General features: G+C 34.9%; 1 protein-coding gene across 1 annotated transcript in view; it reads right to left on the reverse strand.

The window, feature by feature from the left end:
• Positions 1-24,382, reverse strand: part of ArgRS (arginine--tRNA ligase-like protein) — a 222,813-nt gene that overhangs the window by 43,091 nt on the left and 155,340 nt on the right. The window contains exon 9 of the mRNA XM_090379871.1: positions 17,984-18,162. Coding sequence (XP_090235997.1) covers positions 17,984-18,162 — 179 coding nt within the window. The remainder of the gene's footprint in view (positions 1-17,983; positions 18,163-24,382) is intronic.

Raw genomic sequence — 24,382 nt, forward strand, 5'->3', positions numbered from 1 at the left:
TATTTCATGCTCTATTGTCCCTTTATTGGTGGGCAACTAGTATTATCCCCAGTATAAGAAGTAACAACTTATTTGTATTATTTCCACAACAGGAAAGAGTCAAAAGGGTGTAGATATAAATTGAGGACTGAGGTATAAAGCTTCAATCTGTGATGTGCCCAGAAATGGCCAAGTGATTTTATGCTAACTAACCATCTTGGAAATGCACTGTCATTGCTGAGTTAAATTACATTATTCAAGGGCCAAATAATGGAAGCAAAAATGAAATATAAGGCACAATTAGAAAAAAAAAAGTTGAAGTAAACAGAGAATTAGACAAGATTCTATAAATAGCTCCAGCCAATATGATCTGATAATGTGCCCATTAGTGGACTATCTTGTGTGGCCTACTGCTATTTATAAAAGGGAAATGTTATAACCATAGCCCTGAGCTATGGCATACTTGATTTACATAGTTTCAGTTTAACATGGTCGAGAAAATATAACCAGTTTTGTTTTACACAATATGAAAACCCAGCCTTGCATGTTTTATTTTACAAGATTTTTTTCATTTAAATTTTAGATACACAGTGCATACATTTATATGTAAGTTATTGTATTCACTGTATACTCATTGTCCATGTGGATCTGAAAATTTTTAGAAATAAATGGCAGTTATACATTCATTTAAACACAACATGCATCCAGTTTTAATTTTGTAAAATGCAAAATGAATATTACACATTACACAAAGGGCAACATATGTTTTAGAAATTTCAGTTGCTCTTAATGTGTGTTTACTGCTGGATAATATAGTGAATTTATAAAACATCACCAATTAAACCTGAGGTAAATTTATATGGATGTTTGTTCAAATTGTCGATTTTTTTATATCAGTTATCAATAACTTTATAAATGCATCTCCATTCAGTTTTTTTTTAATTGTTCATTACATTATGTCAAAAAAAAAAAAAAAGAAAAGGGAATGAAAAGAAAGGCATGACTTCAGTTGCCTCATATTTTATCTTAAACAAAGCAGCTGTTTAGAATGATTTAAAAAACATGGAGAACATCTTAAAATAAGCATCTTACACATTAAATATAAACAGAATTTGGAAAAAAACATTAATGATTTAGAGCAGTGGTGTCCAACCTATGGCCCATATCCACCCATGAATAATTTTTGTACAGCCTGCACAGAAAGCGAACTAAAACAACGTTATAGAGTCACGCCACCGTGTACAGGCATGCAAGTGTAATGTGTACATGTAGCCTAGTGCAGTCATATGCAAGATAAATACAGTTATGTACATATCATATTTTCATATTGTGATATGAATTGTTCATTATATTGAATTATTATTAATTTGTATTGAATTAAAAAATCATCCTTAAAAATGTTCTGAAAGAGGAAAAAGTCTATTTGGAGTGTTGTGTTTTTAATCAAAGGTGGACTGAAGGCTATTTATTCACTGAGTACGACGAAAAAGCAGTATGTCTGTTGTGTAAGAAGACTGTCAATTTTTAAAGAATCTATATATTAATACGGAAGCTGTTTCCTTGAGACGGCCATTGTGAAAGATAGGCTTAACCGATCGGGCCGAATGTGATCTCAAATTGAAGATATTTCTTTTGGGTGTGCAGAAAAATGGAAAAATATAAAAATTCCGAATAGTTTTATTTTACAGAACGGGCCAGTTTTGTCTATTAGCACTGCTTATCTTAGCCCCGCTACACTACTCTGACTGGTCATGTTGAACGTACCTTGTGGCAAAGAAGACACACATGCTTTCGTGCTCCTGCAAATGCAGACAGGATTGGTCTGAAATGTGCATTTAAGGATTCGAAAGATTTAATATGTCACAATATTGGCTTACTTAGTGAAAGGTGTGTTCATTGTCAAGCCTTACATTTTAAGTGTGAAAAAAAAAAAAAGTCAGGGATCATTTTATTTTAGTGCGGAATATGGCAATTTCAGAAGGACTGATCAATGGTATAAGACTTATAGTCAAAGTTATGCATCAGAATTGTTTGGATCTAGAAATAATAACAGGAGCAGTTAAAGGAAAACAGGTACTCTTACAGCATTTACATTTGACTCCATCCGATTTGACTTTGCTATTCTCATTTAAGAGATGGGCATTTCCTATTTGGCTGGCTTTTGCGATGACTATAAATAAAATTCAAGGGCAAACGTTTGATAGAGTTGGAATTTCGCTTACTAACCCTGTATTCAGCCATGGTCAATTGCATGTAGCAGTGTCTCGGGTCAGATCATTCTGACCAGAGACATTGCTACATGTTAAGATAAGGTTACCAGAGGGGCACAAGAATATAAAATTCTGGTAACCTCTGGTAACCTTATCTTATATAAATATATATATAAGATAAGGTTACCAGAGGGGCACAAGAATATAAAATTATTGTTTTCAAAGAAGTATTATAGAGAATGTACTACATTTTGTACATGTGAAATTGTTACGCAATGTGCACATTTTGAATAATGGGAAAGATGGTGAAACAAAAGAAAATCTATAAGTTTCCTCAAATACAAGAAATGAGAAAGGATTCGACGCATACTGGCTTACCTGCTCACGACAAAACACGGACTGCATTTCTTTAGGACAGCTAAGAAAAACTGCCACCAACTGTGAAATTTTTGCAATGGGTAAAGCTCGTATTATTTAAAATGACTGATTCCAAGCATAAATCTTATGATTAATATAAAGGATCATTGCGAAAAGAAGTTTTCAAAGTTACAAAATGTTAGGTAAATTATTATATTTATTTATTCACCTTAATATTGAAAAGCAGTGATCCTTTTCAGGTTGTAAATTTTCTAAAGTGAGCATTAAAAAACAAAAGTAAGGTTTTTTTTTTAAATAAAAGTAATATTTTTATAATTTTAATGAAAATAAAAAACAGTAACATGAAAATGGGAACATTCTTTTATATGTAACAAGATATGGGAAATGTAACATTAATTTTTCTCAAATCACTCAGTGCAGCTCGCAAAACAAAGCTAACTTTGAATATGGCCCCTGTATGGGAAACATTGGACACCACTGATTTAGAGGATAACACCCAAAAGAGAACAAAAAAATAAAATAAAATAAATATATATAAATATAAAAATTTTATTTTAACAAAAGGTAAGCTTCTGTCTAGCACAATGAATATGCCAGACTGAAGCTTACATGTAAAATTAAAGGAGAAAATGCATCAAGTGATCAGAATCAAGTACTAAAGAATTTTGACAGGAGCTGGCTAAATTAAATGAAAAAGGTTCTTCCAAACTGGACGTTTAATGCCAATAAAATGGGTCTCTCCTGGAATGCAAATAGAACCTTTGTCTCAAACTGAAAAAATAACTAGAAGATTCAAATAACATTACTCTTTTACATAATAATTCATCAAAGTGCCCATGTGATGAAACCTACGCTAGTTAATCCGAAAGGGCTCAACAGGAGTATCCCATCAATTCATTGGCATGTTAATATTAAAAAAAAAAAAAAAAAAAAAAGCGTGGGTAACAAAGAACAATATTGAAAGACTAGTTTTATGAATTTTTTGTTCCTGAAGTTGAAAACTACATGAAGAAAAACAACTTCATGTTCAAAGTTCTTTTACTGATAGATCATCCACAAAATTTAGACCATGGCTGCCAACTCTAAGCAATCAACATGACATCATTAATCTGGTCCCTAGATCAAGTTGTAATGTTTTACTTTAAAGGCATATTATATATGGAATATATAAACTTAAAAATTCTGGATGAACTAAATACTGATGATTCATTCACCGTAAGTAAAGTTTGAAAAAAATCTTTACAATCTCAGAACATGTGAAAATAATTGAACTAGTAGTTTTGTGAAATAAAAATAAACTTTAAATGCCTTTTGGAAAGCCATATGGCCCAAAGTAGTTTTTAGTGATAATAGCATCCCATTAGCAGAGAATACATATGCTCCAATTATTGATCTTGCATATTCATTGGGAGATGAAGGGCAAGTTGATTGGACCTGCTCGTGAATTGAAGAACTGTTAGTGAATCAAAGCTATATCTTTGATTCACTAACAAATTCATTTTCTATCAAAGCTAGAAAATTAATCAGTGTAGACAGTTACCATTTCTATTCCTAGTGTTTCTGGAAGGAGTTCTGATCGGATAATGTCAATGGCCATTACCAATATAATAAAAGTAAGCCTCACAATGGCTAGGAAATTAGAAAATCATTTTTGTATGCTTATCCGAACATGAATCACAAACTTAAAATTTCAAAGGGAATTAAAAACTGCCTAGCAGTATACCACAAAATCCACAAGGATCTGGGAAGCAAAAATAAAAAAAAAAGTAAAAACTTTAATAATGGAGTTTACTGAATGGAAGATCACAAATAGGGAAGTGAATTTTAAAATTCTCTTGTCCAGGATTATACTGCAGCAGCAGTGATGAATTTCAATTGACGGTGAAGAAGAAATTGTTTCTTCATTAACTGGCAAAGAAGATTCTGACTGAAGCAAAATTGACACACTTGTATACATTTACTGCAAATTTTCTCTTTTTAAAAGGCCCATACACAAATTTTCATGAAAATCTATCAACTGGGAGTAGGTTACTACATGAGAATGAAATAAATAATAATAATTTCCAGATCTGGATAGATTTCCAATAGATTCATCATCAGCCATTTTCAATCCACTGCAGGCTGAAGGCCTCTCCAGCAACTTTCCAGTTCCTTCGGTTTTGAGCACTGGCCATCCATTTACTACTCAAAAACTCATGAATTTCATCTATCTATCTCCGCCTTTGTCTTCCAGGTTTTCTTCTAGCTCCTCTTGGGTACCATTCTGTTATTTTCTTAGTCCATCTGTCATCATGTCTTCGAGCTATGTGTCCTGCCCAAGACCATTTTAGTTCTTTAGTTTTGATAAGAATGTCCTTTACTTGAGTTTGCTGCCTAATACATGTGTTTCTCTTCTTATCTAACAGTCTTATTCCCAATATAATTCGTTCCATTCTTCGCTGTGTAGTTCTTAGCTTCACTTCCATTCTTTTGGTGAGTGCCCAAGTTTCACTTCCATAAGTCATGCTGGGGAGTATACATTGATTCATTATTTTACGTTTCAGACAAACTGGGATATTGCTCTTCAGTATGTGACTATATTTCCTGAATGCTATCCATCCAAAATTTATTCTTCTCTTGACTTCCAGCCATTTATCATTATTACAGCTAATAACTTGTCCCAGATAAGTATATGACTCCACCTTTTCAATTACTGCTCCTTCAATCATTATTTCCCTTTCCGTGGCATACTTGTTCATCATTACTTTTGTTTTAGCCATATTCATCTTTAGTCCAAAATCCTTACTAACTGTGCATAACTGATTAAGATTTTCCTCTAATTCTTTGGGATCATGGCCGATGACCACAATGTCATCTGCAAATCGTAAATGGTTTAAGTACTCTCCGTTCACATTGACTCCTTTCTGCGAACAGTCTAATCTTCTGAAAGCTTCCTCAAGGGCAGCAGTAAACAGCTTCGGAGATATTGTGTCTCCTTGTCGAACTCCTTTCTAGATTTTAAATTTGCTACTGTCTTTGTCTAGTCTAATAAAGGATGTAGCACTCTCATATATTTCCTTCAAAATCATAATATATGGAGTATCTATGCCTTGTCTTTCCAGTGCCTGAAACATTGCCTTATGCTGGATGGAGTCAAATACCTTTTCATAATCCACAAATGCCAGGCATAATGGTGTTTTATATTCATTTGCTTTCTCCATTAGCTGTGATATTACGTGAAGGTGATCCATAGTTGAGAATCCTGTCCTAAAGCCAGCTTGCTCTTTCGGTTGATTCTCATCAAGTATTCTTTCTAATCTGTTAGTAATGACCCTTGTGAACAACTTGTAGATATGGGATAACAAGCTAATTGGTCTATAATTTCCAATTTCTAATTTATCTCCTTTCTTATGCAGCAAAACTATGATTGCATTATTCCACTGCTTAGGCATCACACCTTTTCTAATGCACTTTGTGAAGAGCCTTGCCAGTTTTTGTGTTATGTCTCTTCCTCCCAATTTTAACAACTCTAAAGTAACTTCATCTTCCCCCGGGGCTTTCCAATTCTTCATTTTCTTCAATGCATGTTCTACCTCATCAGGAAGAATATCGGGTATGTCGTATGTGTTGCTACTTTGCAATCCATGTTCCCTACTTCTGGTATCATTCCCTCGCTCCTATAATTCTCTATAGTAGTCTTCTGCTATTTGAATTATGCCTTCTCTGCTGTTTATAAGTACACCATCGCTATTCTTCAGTTTCAGTATCATTTGTCTTTCTGTATTACTGCTCATGGCTGCTGATTTAAATCCTTTGTTTTCCCTTAATGCTTGTTCTACTTTTCTTGTGTTAAATCTTCTTATGTCCTCCTGAGTCTCTTTCTAATGGCTTTGCATAACTCAGTATACTCAATTTTCTCCCTGTCAGTGTTTTTCTTGCTCTTCATTTGTCATCTTTGGTTCATCATGACAAGTGTTTCTTGACTAATTTTTTCTTCTTTGGATTTCTGTTTTCCTATAGGTTTCTTGGGCTTTATCACTTTCAGAAAGTTGTAATATTCCTCGTCGATATCTTGGTCCTGAGCAGTCTGCAGAAGCTCAAACTTGTTCTTAAGTTCCAGTACATACTGCTTTTTCTCCTCCTCCTCTGTTATTTCAAAGACCTTTGTATTATTTACTCGAGTCAGTTTTTTCCTTTCCTTTCCTACATCTATATCAAGTGTACATCTTACCATTCTGTGATCACTTCCAACATTTACCTTATTCAGGACGGTAACATCATTCACAATATATCTTCTGTTAGTGAGGATGAAGTCGACTTCATTAGTTGTTAATCCATTTGGACTCTTCCATGTCCACTTTCTGTTCACCCTTTTCTTGAAAAAAGTGTTCATTACTGACAGTCCTTGAGATTCTGCAAATTCCACAAGTCTTTCACCTCTTTTATTTCTTTCACCAATTCAAAAATTTCCTATAGTTCCTCTTTCTGCGCTGTTTTGCCTTTTTCCAACCTTAGCATTGAAGTCCCCCATAATAATAGTGTAGTGGGTTTTCTGCTCATCTAGAAGACTCTCAATTTCAGTGTACATTTCTTCAACTTCTTCATCATCATGGCTCGATGTTGGTGCATAAATCATAATAATCTTTAGCTTGTACCTCTTAGAAATCTTAAATATTAGTCTTGACACCCTTGTGTACTATGTGATGTACTTTTGAATTCCAAAATGTTGTTTTTAAAATCTTTATGGACCAGAAACCCAACTCCACCTTCACTCCTTTCACTGTTTCCATTAGTGTACAGCAGATTTCCACTTGATAAACTTATAAGTGATTCATTTCTTCTTCTTGTTTCAGCCAAACCGATGATATTCCAATTCACATTTTCTAATTCCTTTTCCAGCTCTAATATCCTGTCTTCACCGATGAGTGATCATACGTTATAACAGGCCAAGTTCAGTTTCCGTGCATGGCAGCCTGGTCGTACCCAGAGATTCTTAGCGCCCTCTGCTTCCACTCTGATCCTCTCGCTGCCGTAAGAGGGAGAGTGAAAGCTGCTGGGGACTGAGGGCCATTTGTATTGTTGTGCTCTCATTGCTGGAGGGTTTGGTCTTTTCTTCTTCACGCTGACCAGGCGTCTTGAAGAGAACCACTGTACACGTTCGTTGCCACCTAAGTGACGTAACAGGGCTTACCATCGAGAAGGTGTGCATGAGTGGATTTTAGGGAGGCAGGCCAACCGGACTTCTCCTAAATCTTCTGTAATAGAGAGATATTGGATCCATCAGTGTTTTAGGCTGAGTGTCTGATAACACACAGGATACCTGTTCCCCTCTAAGCCCCCAATCCAATAGATTATAGATTTCTATTTTCCAATAATTTTAATGAAAATTCTAATGAAAATAATTTTAATTCCAAATTTTAATGAAATTTTAAATAGCTTGACAGAACTTTAAAAAGCACAAATATAATATTTCATGAAAATTCATCTACTAGAAGTCAAGTTGTTACATAAAGATGGACAGATATGGTGAAAACAATAAGCACATAATTTTTATATGCTAATGTGCCTAAAAAAATTGTTATAACCATACAGATTGCAAAAAATAATTCATTATAAGTAGTGTCCTTTTTTTTTTTTTTTTGCTTTCAAGATAAGATAAGATGAATGCAAAGTTTTTTATTTTAAACCAGTTTTTGTCAGTCTGTAACAATTATATCATCTTAGAAGTTTTTTTATAAGATCAAGTAAACATGGAAGAAAGGGTGTACAATGATATATTTAAAAAAAAAAAAAAGCAATCCATTTATGAGCAGCAGACACTGTTTAAGTGAAAATTTTTAATGCAACTTCCAATATAAAATTTTTTATTGAAATTGTTATTAGGTAAATATATATCAAAGAAAGATGTTATAACAATATGGATTTCAAAAAATCCACTGTGAGCAGCAGCACCCTTTTTTAGACATTTTAGCATACATATATAAATATGTATGTAATGTGCTTATTGTCTTTATTATGTCTATGACTGTCTGTCCACATGTAATAACTTAATGAATGAATTTTCATAAAATTTTATAATTGGTTCTTTTAGAAAAGTTTGTTGAGCCATCGCAAATTACATTAAAACTGAGCCAATAGAAATCCAGCCAGAAATTATTTGTCCATCCATCCATATGTAATAACTCTACTCCCAGTGGATGAATTTCATGAAATTTTACTGAATGGAGACAGACATGTAGAGTAATCCCAAATTTCACTAAAATCAAACCAACAAAAATCCAGCAATCATTATTTCTTTGTCCATCCATCCACATGTAATGACTTGACTCTTGGTGGATGGATTTTCATGAATTTTATATTTCGCTTGTTTGTGTGGCAGTTTTATTGAACCTCCCAAAATTTCATTAAAATCAAGCCAACAGAAAACTAAAAATTATTTTTCTTTCCTTTTTTTTTTTTTGTTTTTCATACATTTAGCTGATATACATATTGTATTTGAAGCACTGGATATTTTATGCACTGAAATACTTTTCAGTGCATGATGAAAAAAAACATTTTGTTGCTTTTTCGCTAACACTTTGTTGTTTTTTGCTATTTATATATATACAGTCAATCCTCACATAACAGCATTTACACTACACGAATTCGATCATAAACGATTTATAAATAGAGGAACGATGTCACATATAACACAAACTGAATCCACTTATACACAATTTGGCTTCGCGTATACAAGAAATGGCAGTCGAATGCAGCAGAATCACAAAGTTGAACACAACACTTACTGCAGTTTACTCAGTTGCTATACGTGCACTGCTTTGTTTGCATGTATCAAACGTGCCTCTTTATTTTTGTTCTTTTTATACTGTAATTGTGCTTTATTCCCTAAAAATGAGTAAACTACTTGAAAAATGTGAAAAGATAATGTGCTGGTCAGGGCTGGCCTCAAAATTTGTGGGATCCTGTTCAAGAATTATTTGCGGGGCTCTGTTTAAATGTTACTTGCAGGCCGTGGGGTCCTGTGCAAAACTTATACAGGGTGTTTTTGCAATAGTGATTTTTTAATTTTTTTTTTTTTTTTTTCAAATTTTACAGTAACTGAGAAATAATTAAATTTAAAAAGAATTTATTAAATTTATAAGCTATTAAGTTGAAAATAAAATATTCATATTATATAAATTATTAAGTCTGTTTCCGTTATTATTAAAGATATTTATATCATGTAAATTATTTGCATAAAAATTTTTTTTTCTCTTTATAAATATTAATTTCTTAAAAATTATCAGTGTACCTATGTAGCATAAGAACAGTCAATTGTGGTAAGGAATAATAAACATATTTTAAAATATTACACATTTTAGTATTTATAATATCACTTTAGTAAATGATAAGATACACAGGGCCGCTGGGACCTTATGTGCTGTCAGTAAGCGAAATCAGATTTTCTGTCCTAAAATATTTGGATTAAAAAATAAAATAAAGTGTAAATAATTATTATTAATTTATTGAAAAAGAAAAGAATTAGAACATATCTCACATATAATATAATGAAACAACAAAAAAATAAAATCATTCTGAAATTCTGGAAATAAACTTTAAATTCTAAATCACAGTAAAAGAGTACTTTTTTCCCATGGGGAAAAAGAAATTAAAACAGGAAAAAAAATTTCCCATTTTAATTTGTTCATATTTTAACCATATGAATTAGGGGGTAAGTTTTGTGATATTTATAAGCAATGCTAAAAAAATTGAAATCGTATAGAGAATATAAGCTATAAGCATATACTAACAAATAAGTTTCACATTGTTATATTTTTCATTATAAAAATTACTTACCTTGAAAAAAAATTGAAATATATGGTATAAACAAACTATTTTGTAACTGCAAGATATAAATAAGAAACACCAATCCAGATAATAAGAAAATTAACGTCTGCAATTTCATGTACTTTATTTATTTCCAATGAATTATTTGCCTGTCGTGTTGAATACTGGTAAACGTTGACCAATCAGATGATCACCAGAACTTCTGGGTATGTGGGACAGATGGATAAATTTTACCAATAACCACTAAGTTGCAGAATGGTAATCCCTTTGACTCTTAATTCATGATTAGCAGCAGCTGCACTAATTGCCTGAAGGCCAGAGGTATAAACAGTGCATTTCCAGTTCAGTTAAGTCTCTTGTAAATTGTTTGTTATATGAAAATTTTCTTCATTCTATGGAAACTATTTTAAATTTGTTCAATATCAAACGGAACATACACATTGAGAATGAAGTATACGCTCAGAGTAATTTTAAAGTCGACTCGTGCAAGTGCTCTTGCAGTGACAATGATGTGGGTAACTAAACATTTAGACAGCAGCAGGTTCACTGATAGAAATGTGGAAAAGATAGATGATATTATTATTTAGATCATTTGTGCAAGAGGCCCTGTTCGACAGAACCAGTTGAACATGCTTGTAGCCGGAGCTGGTGCTCATGAAGATACTGCAGGTTTAGAGAGAAAAAGAAAAGTGGCTAAGGTAAAGAAAGCCAACGTGAGAACCATGGTAAACTACGTGACTCACTGAACAAACTGGTTTGCTGTTACTACAGTTTTTCCCTGCATTCTCAGTAAACAGACTGTGCATGATTATCATTAGTGACAATAGAAGTTGGGAACGGTATATTGACTGACATGTTAGTGTGACAGACGAAGTTAGGAAACCTTATTTCCTAACTTAACCTTTAAGTTTAGGTTAGAAAATAACATAACCTAACTGCTGAGAACAATTAGAATGTTATTTCCTCATTTAGCCTTAAAGGTTAAGTTAGGAAATAACATAATCTAACCACCAAGAACAATTAGAAAGAAAACAGAGAAAATAAAAGCAACTTTTATAGAATGAACAACTCAAAGTGTAACAAAAGACATTATATCAAGACACAAAGAATTGGAAGAGATGGAACGTCTGTTATCGGTTTGGACAGAAGATTAAACAAAGAAGAGATCAGGAACAAGTTTGCTTATGATAAAAGCATTAGAAATATTTTATTATGTAAAAAACGAAAATTGTAATAAAATACTCACGAATTTTATTACAGATTTGTGTTCAATCTTTTGGTGGTCAGCACCTAACCCTATTTTTACCATAAGGCCTGTTATTTATATTGCATGAGGATTTCTAGGAACAAAACTACCATGTTATATGAGGACTGACTGTACATAGCAAGCACAGGTTAGAGTGATACCGGTTATCAGCCATTTTATGGAATCAAATTTCAAAGAACAGATTCAAATCAATAAAATGCACTACACTTTCATCATTGTTGTTGTTGTGTTGGAGTTTAACGACACATAAGCTTCCAGGGCCATATTGTGTCTTTCTAATGGTTAATAATGAAATACTGACTTTATTTAAAATAACTGTAATATTTTATGATATATTCCTAAGCAGTTTAGAAAGGTAAACAGTTCTGCTTTATTAGGTTAAACTCCAAGAATCTGCAATAATGTTAATAATGACTGTGCATTAGCAAATGATTTAAAGGTGTTTGAACAGATATTTAGAAATTGGGGGCAGTCCACTAACAAATGATAAACAGTCAATTGGGGAGGGCTGTCATTCATTAATAGTTACAGATGAGTAAGGTGAGTATGCCCAATCCTTAGCCTTGCCAGAATTATTTCTTCTTGCCTGCTTTTCTGGAAGCTGGAGAGGCACAACTTTGGGTCTAGTTTTATTTTGTAAAGTTTATCTGGATAATCTCTCCAGATTAGTGATCAGCTATTGTAACATGCTTTACGGATAATATGTTTGTAATCAGTATATGGAGCTTGTAAAGTCTGTGAAATGGTAGAGTCTGGTTGTTTGACTGCAAGATCTGCTCTCTCATTTCCTGCTATCCCAGAATGCCCCGGGATCCAGCAGAATGTCAGTTTGTTTCTCTCATTACAAGCAATTAACTTAGAATGAATTTGCTTTATTACAGGGTGAGAGGGGTTGGTATTACTATTTATAGCAGAGACAGCACTGAGTGAGTCAGTGTATATTAAAGCAGTCGTAATTAAAAGTTCAGTACAGGCAACCCCCCCTTATAACAGGGTACTCCTACAACATGTTTCGCTCTAACACGACTGATAAATTGTGGCAATCCTAACACAACACAGTACTTCTACAACAAGGGTTCGCTCTAACACAGGTTGATAATTCTGGAAATTTCACATAACACGGCACTTTTGAGCTTTTGTATTGGGAAAACCTTGCTATTACGTTAGACGTAAATTTCAATGTTTCCAATCCTTTTTTGTGAATCCTTGATGTTCACTTGCTAGTTGTTAATGCCTTCATGATATTTTTCTAAAGTACACTTCTTCACTACCATAAAACAATAAAAACAATTTGCACTTTCTGGTTTATTGGGCTTTTCTGTTAGTGCAATCTATTATAAACGGGTAGTAAACTCGATCTTCTTGCATTTGCTATTGTACTGATTGCTGGAATTCTGTGGGTTTTCACGTTATTATGGTGAAATGTGTTTCCCCTTCCATGAAATAAATATTCAATCATATAAAAAAACAAATAAATTTCCAGAAACTCATTACTCTGTATTGTGTTTGTTGCAACTTGTGCTTGCCATGATCTTTGTTATTAACTGCTTATCATTTTTACTGGTTTAAATTTTACAAAAAAAAAAAAAAAAAAAAAAAAGTCGGCGAACAGGAATATCAATTAGTATGTACAAATTACAGTACATATTAATTAAGCTATGTATGTAAGCATAAATTTATTTTTATTTTGCTAACTGGAAAATATTCTTCCAATTTTCACGTATTATTTAAAGCAGGGGTCCACTATATTTTGTTGGGAGATCCCTGGGTTAGTTTGTCCTATTAAACTTGTGCTTGTTTGAGACCTTAAAAATAATAGTGACTTTGAAGATTGTAGTTCATGACTTAAAGAGAGCAGAAGGTACACAAAATCTAGATGCTGCAGAAGAGATTGTGCTTAGCAGCAATGAAAAGGAAGAAAATTAAACGAACCCACATTATATCACATACAGTATAAGTATCACAGTTTGTAAGGTAAGACGTTTGTTCGGTTATTACTATTTAAGTTACTACTATTATAAAAATAATAGTTAAAATATTAGGTTATTACTACTATAAAAAAAATGGCATATTTTTGTTAGCTTTTGGAACATAACCCCCCTTTTTGTACTGGTTCTTAGTCCCATATAACATGGTTTCGCATTACATGAGATGTTGTAGGAACCAAACTACAGTGTTATATGAGGGCTACCTGCAATGTGATCCAGAGCTAAGTTTATGGCATAGAGCTCAGCAGTGAAGATACTGCATTCTACTGGCAATGAGACAGAAGTGGTGAATGAGGAGAAGACTGACGCAGCACCTACTCGGGTCTCAGTTTTGATCCATCTGTATAGATCTTACAGGCCTGTGAGTTAGAAAGAGAGTGAGTTTCACATAACTGTGCGATACTGGAGAGAGACAAGGTGTTCTTTCCCCACTGTTCGAAATAGTCATAAACTGCAGGAATATTTGTCCAAGGTGGATCTGATAGTGTCATGTCCTAAAATATATTGCCGATTCCTATATTCCATGATTGAGTCAGTTCTTTAAGTCTGAGTGGGACAGGTCTGTGTTCATTTGGTTTACTATTATAAAATGACTCCCATTCGGTATTGTACAGGCATCTCCAATTAGGGTGAGAAGGAAGACTAAAAAAATTTTGCGGCATACAGGAGAAGTAATGCTTTCTTCAGGAGATGTAACAGAGGTTCATGGGCTTCAATGTAAAGACTATGAACTGGGGAGATTCTGGAAGTCCCTAGAGAAACTCTCAGAGCACTGTGCTGAATCGCGTTTAGTTGCTCTAAAGTGCTTTTCCTTACAGAGTCATATACTGGAGAACCATAGTCCAAGCAGGACCTGATGAGAGCTCTATAAAGATGGATCAAGGTATGTCGATCAGCACCCCATGATATGGATGACACACACACCTGAGGATATTCAACTTCTTCAAACAGATGGATCGAAGATAGGCCACATGCTTGAAAGTTTAGTTTCCTATCTAGCATCAGGCCAAGAAAGCAGACAGCATGAGCAAGAGGAATCAAAATGTTATTGATCTTTAACTCAAAATCAGGATGAAGTGACTGTAATTTGCAGAAGTGAGTAATGGTGGATTTTTGCTCAGCAAGATGGTATCCATTACCTAAGGTCCAGGATTCTATTCTGGCAAGAGCGATTTGTAACTGTCTTTCAACAGTATTCATACTTTGACTGGCAAGATATGGTGAGGTCATCTGCATACATGTATATTTGAATGGTTTTTGGAAGATCGTCCAATATATTGTTGACCCGAATAGCAAATAGGGTAGCACTAAATATGGAACCTTGCAGGACACCCTCTTCTTGAATACGAGATGTTGACAGCATGTTTCGATATCGGACTTGAAAGGTGCATAATTTTAAGAAGTTCTGAATTATTCAAGGAAGGTAGCTTCTCAGCCTCAACTGATGCATATCTTTAATAATACCATGACGCCAAGTGGTATCGAATGCTTTCTGATCTGAAAATCTAGGTTGACCATCACTAGATGCTGTTTCATCACAAAGGCATTTCGTATGTTGGATTCAGTTTTTACAAGTAAATTAGGGTAGACCTGTTTTCACAGAAACCATATTGGTAATCAGAAAGAAGATTTTGGGAATCTAGAATCCAAGTGGGCCTCTTATGTACCATCCTTTCAAATATTTTGCCCAAACAGCTTGTTAATGATATGTCTGTAATTCTGAACTAGAGTGGGGTCTTTGTCTGGTTTTGGTATAGCACACATATAAAAGAACGTTGCCATGACAGAGGACATGTATTTTCTGAAAAGATACAATTATAGAAAAGTAATAATATGTCAAGATCGGCTTCACCTAGATGTTTCAGCATACTGCAGTAAATGCCGTTTGGTCACGCTGCACTATTTGATGATTTGCTCAAGGACTCTTTGAGCTCAGCTAGAGTAAACGGTTGGTTATACAGAAGTGAGCATTTAGTTGAAAAATTCAATTTTTGACATTCTTGATTAGTTCTAATGTGTTGAAAGGAGATCACATAAGAGGATGAGGCAGAAATATTATAAGACTGCTAATGCTTTTGCTATATCAGTAGGGGAGGATAGGTCCTGTCCATTCCATTGTATTATTGGAGCAGTGGTAGAAATTTCCCATCGAGAGCTTGTATTTTTTTTCAGATAATTCGAGTGTCAGCATTTTTGTTGATAGATGAGACAAAGTTAATCGAGGATTCACGTTAAGTTTTTTTCCTTTGGCTCTGAGTTTTTTGTAAACAATTAGGTTAACAGTTGTTGGGAATTTACAAAAGTGGTTCCAAGCTCAGTTTTTATCACATTTCGCTTTGGAGTATTATTCTTAATTCCACCACTGATTTTGGTGTACATGCTTGCGCTGGTTGGATTTTGGAATGGAAATTTCTGCTGCAGATAATATATGGTTGGTAACGTGGTCAGTTACGTCATCAAGATAGGGTTTGCTGCACATATTGCTTTTCGCATATGACACAAGTGGAATAGGTTTTCCAGTCTGCTTTGTAGAAATTTGTAGAAATTCCAAGAAGTACGGCCTTTAGAACATGACACGACCTGCGTTTGAATTGAATTTATAATAGGGAATGATCACTGTGGAATGGATCATTCAGCACTAACCATTCCATGCTTGGAAAAAGAGATGCTGAACAGATGGATAAGTCTATGGCTGATGTTGTACCTATAGGTAGTTGAACATGAGTTGAAGACCCAGTGTTTAATAGAGTCAGATTATGGCTATCCAGGAATGTTTCAATCAATTGGCCTCTCCTATCCATGGTGGAATATCCCCACAATGGACCCCCATTGAAATCACCGAGTAAACATATAGGAGGTGGAAGTTGTGTGATAAGACTGTCAAGTTCAGTCTGGGAGCAAGGATAATTCGGTGACATATAAATGGATGCAAGCATTAACAATATTCCCATTGCTATCCAAACTGCTACAATTTCTAAGGAGGTTTGTAGTTGGAGATATCTTGATGGTATAGTAGTTTTCACAAGAATAGCAACATAACAATGTAATGTGGAAGCCACATTAAATTCAACAATTGTTGCCTGATGACTGTGACAGAACGATGGAATCTGCAGAAATTACACTGAAGTGGAATGAAGAGTCAGAGCTGTTTGGTGACACTATTTAGAGTAATGAGGCTGTGTTTCACACTGATAGTTTTTGTTAATCAACACAATTACCATTATTAAGCAGCAGAAAATCTGGATGTGAGTTGAAACGGCTCGAGTTTGGTGTGTATCATCATCATCCACAGTCAATGGACCTTTCATTCTGCATGACAAAATGAATGCCATAAGATACCTTGAAATGTTGCAAGGTCATGCGTGGCTAGTTATTTCATAATGAGACAACGTTAAAACTTAATTTTATGAAGGATGGAGCACCTTCCCCCCTAATTTTGCAAATAACGTCCATACATGGCTGCATAATCCTGACAGATTGGCAGATATGTTTATGAATGGCCTGGATCTGAGATGGCTTGTGGATTTTTTTTTTTTTTTTTTTTTTTGTAGGCTGCAAGTCAAAGAAGAGGTTTACAATAAAAACCATCCAAACTTGAATAAACTGAAAACAATTATCAATGTACTCACAGACATTCCAATTAACCTTTTGCAATTGGCAGTAGCAAACATACCAGTTCATCTAAGGAAATGTGTTGTGTAGGGAGTGACTTATCAGACACCCTGTACTTAAAAAAACTATCTTTGCACATATGCACACACAGAAAATGGGAAGGTGTCATATTCTGTAGAAACCCAAAGTTCCAATGCTTTTCAGTGAAACTGTTCAAGTATGTCATAGTTAAAAGAAATTTTTGAAACAATGATTTTTCTGTTGCTTTTTTTTTTGGCCAGAACAAAAACTGTCAACTTTATTATGAGTTAGGCTAAACAAAGTATTTCATACTCATCCCTGCATTTTCCTGTATATTCAACAATTAATAGCTTATTTCTAGAATTTTCAAAGGAAAAATTAAAGAACACATTTTTTGTTTCAGCTGAATAGATATGATAGTTGATGGGCACAGAAGAGATAAAATTTCATGGGACCTATTCTACCCAGCACAATCAATAAAGGGTTAAAAAAAAAATTTTTAAAACAAGGACAACTTTTAAGTGCAAAATCCTCATATACTTAATTCCAGCAAATATTTTAAAAATTTAAGAGCAATAAAAGTTACAAAACAGTTCAATCCATCATTTTCATATTCCATAGGACTGCTGTAATTTGTATGAATAAACATTTATAAGAATCAAACTTTTAAGTAAAGCAAAAATAAATTTCAGTTCAAAAGTACAGTAGAAGAAATAAATTACTTGTCCATTATCAACCACATAAATAATCCAGTCTGCTTTTTCTTCTTCCACTCTTTGTTTCAATGCTGCAAGGTCAGAAGTAGCATATGTGTAACCTCCATCAGATTTTACAATAGTTAGCGGAACAGTCATGCCTGGTGCAAACATTACTTTTCTCCCCTCATCTTCTTCCAACACTCCTGAGAACATTAAAAAAAAAGTTCTACTATATATAAAGGTAAGTAGTGATATAATTATAATAGAGAGGATATGTGCATGGAAAAGAGGAGAATGCTGAAAGCTCATATATATCTATCTATCCACATCTTCTGAAGTGAGGCACTAGAATAAAAGTAAAAAATCAAAAGGAAAAAACAAAAACCCTGGTTGCATACAATAATAGTGTAGATTGTTTTTTTTTTTTCATAATCAATAAGTTCACAATTTTTTTTACTTTAATCCTAGTACTAGACCTAAATCAAATTTCTTCAAGCCTCCAACTAAAGATGAACTTTTTTTTTTTTTTTTTATCAGACATCCCGTACCCACTTCATACTTCTAAAACCAATTTTAATTAACTAATACAAGACATACTCAAATCACTGCCTCCAGTTATATAGGACATATTTAATTCTATCTGGTTATATCAGTCTATAAAACAATGATTACATCTGATAATCTGCTCAACATCTGTAGCAGATTATCAATTGCAATCACTGCCAAATGGTGGAACAACTGACCTCTGCATTTAACGTGGGAACAACACAAGACATCAGAACCTGCAACATGCAATGGATCCTATAAAAAATGCATTATGGGTGTAAAAAACCTTCACAGAAGCCAGTGATCTTGAAACCAACCAGAAAATATGGCTCTGTTGGTAGGAATGCAAAGGATGGATGAAGGATTGGGGTCAAGTCATGTGGTCTGATGATTCCATCACCTTATATGATTTCTGGCAACTGAAGGAGGGTATAATGGTGTACATGCTTATTTTCATGGTAAAGGAATAGAATCTAATAACTTAATCCTACTGGAGGGTACCATAAATGCCAGAGCATACCTGAATACTGCTGACAATCAAGTACACCTGGACATGCTGCATGTTCATCCCTATGGACAAGAATACGTTGAAGATGACAATACAGCTGTCCACTGAATCAAATATGTGAGACTGGTTTTAGCATCTGCCTTGTCCAGCACAATCACAGGATCTCAAACCCATCAAGCATCCATAGGATGAATTGGAAGGGTGTGTTCATTAGCATAATGTCTACCCACATCATTCCAGGATTTGAGGAGTTTTGTTACACAAAAGATCCAGTATTCCTCGTGTCTCTTTTCAACACCTTGTTCACTCTCTCTCCCACGTCAAGTAGGAGCAGTGATTTGGGCCAATAGCAATCCAACATATTAATTAGCTCGTGGTCCTAATAAAGTGGCTAGGCAATGTATTATTTTCTCAATGGGATAGAACCTTGGATGGATCCAAACAAAGCTTACACAGCAAGCATTGTTTGGATCCAAGATTTCAGATATAACAAAATATAAAAAACAATGGGGGGGGGCAGAAAAAAAAATAATTTAACCCTTTACTTGATGTTTCTGTTGAACTTTCATCCAACCTTATAAACAGTATCAACTGTACCATAATAGTATCATGATAGCTGTAGTTTACTCATATTTTGTGTCTGTCATATCTCTGAAAACACGAATAGTGGCTTAGGCTAGGCATTCTGTTGGCCCCAGCTTTTCACGTGATCATGCACAAGTATTTTCTCATAGTAGATGTATAAATATGCTTTCTACAATGAAAACATCAAGTTAGTACCTCTGCATGTGAAGCTGTGTGTCAATAGAGGGTTGAGTAAGGACTGCAGCAGATAAGACACTGGCAGCATTTGTAAGAAGACATTTTAACAAATTTGAAAGACAGATGTGGGGGACAAAACCTGCATTAAAAAAATAAACAAATAATCACCATCAATTTCCTCCCTGAAATAATTGACAGATTCTCATAGGAAATATGTTCAAAAACTCAGATTTGTGCCTAAAAAGTTCTCATCACTCTCAGTTTTCCAATATCGTAGGTTAATGGCTGAAAACCAAGACTTGTAGCTGGTTGAATCATCTTTTCCATCTGTTTTATCTATTTATTTATTTTTTTTGCTAGAACATTTGAGTAATTTCTAGAGCATTTGTGAGCTTTCTATAAATTCCAGGATATTGTTATGTGCAGACAAAAGGTCTAGATGTTTCTGGCTCGTTTTAGAACTTTTTACAGAGTTCTCTATAAACACTGTGAGCCTGCTAGAAACTTCTCTACCAGTATAGATATGAGTGGGTTCCACACCAAGCAAGCATTTTCATATTTCAAAAAGTGTATGTTTCAGAGAGTGAGTGGTGAACAAATGTTTTAGTGAATTAGGGTTTAACAAGTGCTGCGTGCATTAGTGTAAATCGTGTTTAAATTAGAAATACAAATCTACAATTTCTTAATTGTGTTCTTATTTGCACGTACCTTAACCATACATGAAATATGTAGTGTTCTTGCCAAAGTATGCCCAATAGCTTTTGCTACATTTGTGGAGAAGTGGTATTAAAATTTCAGCAGAATCCACTGTTGCAACTTGTGAGAAAGATCAAGATAAAATATGGGCTCCAAAGATTTCCTGTAGCTCACGTTCAAGGACATTAACAGGCTGGCTTAGAAGTAGTCATAAACTGATGCCTTTTGCCATTCTGGTGATATGGTGGGAATCTTGAGACTACATAAATGATTGTTACTTTTGCATAAACAGTATTATTTCTGTTTTTTTCTGGGAAATCTAAGCATAAAATAGAGTATTCCAATGTACCTTCTGCTCTAAGGCTGGATCCTCATGATGACACAATGCCAGTGACAAAGCCAGCAGAAACTTATGGATTTGACTCTGATTCAGGATTAGAAAAGCAGTCTCCAGAAGATGCAGAACCCAGAATGAGTACAGATCACAGAAAGAGACTTTTCAATTCTTGATACTGCATCTAATCATTCAGGCAGAATTGAATGATTTGGTCATGATTGAGATGGTGATTTTTGCACTACTTCTATTAGAATAAGCAGCGGCCTGGAGTAAGGGGTGATAGGAGTTTCAGGGACTAATGGCAGTCATTGTGAAGCAGCTGGGTATAAGGGATGTGTTAGGGTAACTAAGAATAAGAATAGGTGCATGTATACCAATGCTAGAAGTATAGTGAATAAATTTGATGAATTTGAAGCGTTGGTCAAGACATCAACGGTGGATATTGTTGGGATATCAAAGATGTGGTGTCACACAGATATTAGGAATGCAGAATTGGAATTTGGGGAGTACAATGTGTAGAGAAAAAATAGACAGGATAGGAAGGGAGGAGGGGTTATGCTGTTAATTAAAAAAAACAAAATCAAAAGAAGTGCATCCAGTTGACATATATGGACAGTACACTGTTGAGTCAGTTTGGTGTGACGTAAGCACTGCGAAAGCAAAAATAAGAGTAGGAGTGTTATAGGCCTAATGACTCGAATGAGTACAATGAACAATTGTACAGAGAAATAGAGTGGGCTAGTATATCAGAATGTCTTATAATGGGGGATTTTAACTTCCCAGATACTGACTGGAACTTGTGGATTGGTCACTCGCACACTAGTAAGATTTTGGTGGATTTATTGGATGATTGTTTTCTGCTGCAGCATGTTTGAGAGGCAACCAGAGAGGTTAAACATAAGAAAGGCACCTGGGGGTGGATGGAATCTATCCAGTTATATTAAAGGAAGCGGCAAAGGAAGTAAGCAAACCCTTAGCCTTAATTATGAGAGCATCCTTGGACTCGGGGAGGTCCCCACGGGGTGGAGATGTGCAAATGTATCCCCGATTCATAAAGGGAGTTCGAAGGGTGATATGAGTAATTACAGACTAGTTAGTTTAACTTCTGTTCCGGGGTAAAATAATGGAGTCACTGGTTAAAGATACATTGATTGCAGGATCATCTAGAGAAGACTGCAGCAATAATTCAGATACAGCATGGGTTTGTTAAGGGAAAGTCTTGTCTGACAAATTTGATTGGATATTATGATGTGGTTACAAAGGAACTGGATGCAAAAAATTATTTTCATATCATATACTTGGATTTCAGGAAAGCTTTTGACAGACACTGTTGTGCATGAAAGACTAGTGTACAAATTGGAGCAGAATGGTATTAAGGGTAAGTTGCTACAATGGATAAAAGGATGGTTGAGTGGGAGAAAACAGAGGGTGGTAATCAATGGGTGCTACTCTTCGTGGACTAATGTTATTAGTGGAGTCACACAGGGTTCGGTGCTGGGTCCATTGTTGTTTTGTATATTTATCAATGATATTGATGAAGGTATATCAGGCTTAATGTTGAAGTTTGCAGATGATACAAAGATTGGTAGGGTTGTTGATGGCAGTAACGGCAGTGTGCTACTGCAACAGGATCTAGAAAATTTGGGAAGATGGGCTGAGAAGTGGCAATTGAAGTTTAACATTGACAAATGCAAAGTACTGCATATGGGTAGAAGTAACCCCAGAGGAACGTACCAACTGTGCGGTACTACACTTAGGGTGGTAGAAAATGAAAAAGACCTGGGAGTAATTGTGCAGTCAGATATGAAGTTTTCTGAGCAATGCAGACAGGCTGCCAAAATAGGTCATGGGGTTTTGTCAATGATATACAGGAATTTTGTTAGCAGGGAAAAGGAGGTGATTGTCCCTCTGCATAAGGCAATGGTCAGGCCATGCCTTGAGTACAGGTATGAAGGATTAATTTTAGGAAGGATGTAGATTTGCTTGAGCGTGTACAGAGAAGGGCAACAAGATTGGCGAGGGGAATGAAGGGATCCTCTTACCAAGAGAGGCTTAAGTTCTGCAAATTGCAGCAGCTGCAGACTAGGCACCTGCGAGGTGATCTGACTGAGGTGTATAAGGCCTTGAACGGGTTGAGCACATTGAATTCTGATGGGATTCTTCCACTTGTTCAGATTACGAACCTAAGAGGGCATAAATTCAAATTGAGGAACGACAGATGTAGAATAGATGTGCAGAAATTTGCCTTTAGCCAGTGGGTGGTTAATTGCTGGAACAAACTTCCATCTATCGTTTTGGAAGTCGATAGATTAAACAAATTTAAGGAGGAACTGTACAAACATTTAGAGGGAATGGTTGTGTAATTTTTATTTATTTATTTATTTTTTTGGCTGATGCTGCATAAGCTCATACACTTGCTTTCTTGCATCACATGCCCCTATTACTACTATTATTTGGACCTCTCCAAAACCAAGGCTCAAATACTAGGATCACGGCTTCAGCAGTGGAATATTCTTGAAAAGAGTTTCAAGGTGTCTTTTTATAGGAAGAAGCAATCTAACATAACAATCTATTACTCCATGGATGGTGCTTTGGTTTATTGTAACAATATCCAGGAATTAATGAAAGAGTTACATCTGGAACACATCCCCCGAGCAGTGGAGGCTTTTCACTGATTCATCCAAGGTCACTTTGAAAGCAGTTTTACTCCATAATGAAAATAAGTATCCATGTATACCATTGGTTCATGTAGTGCAAATGAAAGAAATGTTCAAGAACCTACAGGATCTTTTCCAAAAAATATGCTACGAAGAATACAAATGGAATATCTGTGCCGACCTAAAAGTGGTAGTTTTGCTGACTGGGTTGCAAGACTAAATACTGCTGCTTTTTAAGCAAGTGGGGCAACTGAGCAACAGATTGCCACTACAAGATTAAAAAAAAAAAAAAAAAAAAAGCTAGCGCATTCAGAAACACCAGGCCAGAAAAATGTTTGTTTGTTATTTGGTTTTTAGGAACATTAGCAACTAAGGCCATGTTGCTCCGGGATATGCGGTGGTCATTCCCTGACCTTTCCGCATCCTCCATATTTGGTGGTGACGGGCTCGAACCCCGGTCTAATCAAGAAGCGTGTGCTACGCACTGCTGCTCCTTCCCACCTGGCTACGGAGGCGTCTTAGAAAAATGTAGCATATCCTCCTTTGGAGGATAAGTCAAAAATTTATTTCCCTTTACTTCCATTGCATATCTAGGTTTGATAAAAAAATATCTGCGAAAGGGATAGGGAAAAAAAGACAAGGATTTTCCTGTTTTGAGGCAAAAGTTCGTCAAATCAATGAGGCCAAGATAAAATAGGAAATTTTTGTGGATCCTCAAATCCAACTGCAATGTCAAATAAAAATCACCCTGAATTTTAATAGGGAATGAAAAAAAATGTGGTTTTTTTTTTTTTTTTTTTTTTTTTGCTAACCAGTGCAATCCATTACCATAATCAAAATAAATATACAGTATGCCATTATAGAAAGCCACCATGGGTTTAGCATTATATGTAAAGATCTGGCAAGAATGATCCTTC

This window comes from Mastigoproctus giganteus, chromosome 8 (assembly GCF_048544385.1).
Source record: "Mastigoproctus giganteus isolate SK-2022 chromosome 8, ASM4854438v1, whole genome shotgun sequence".
Lineage (NCBI taxonomy): Eukaryota > Metazoa > Arthropoda > Arachnida > Uropygi > Thelyphonidae > Mastigoproctus > Mastigoproctus giganteus.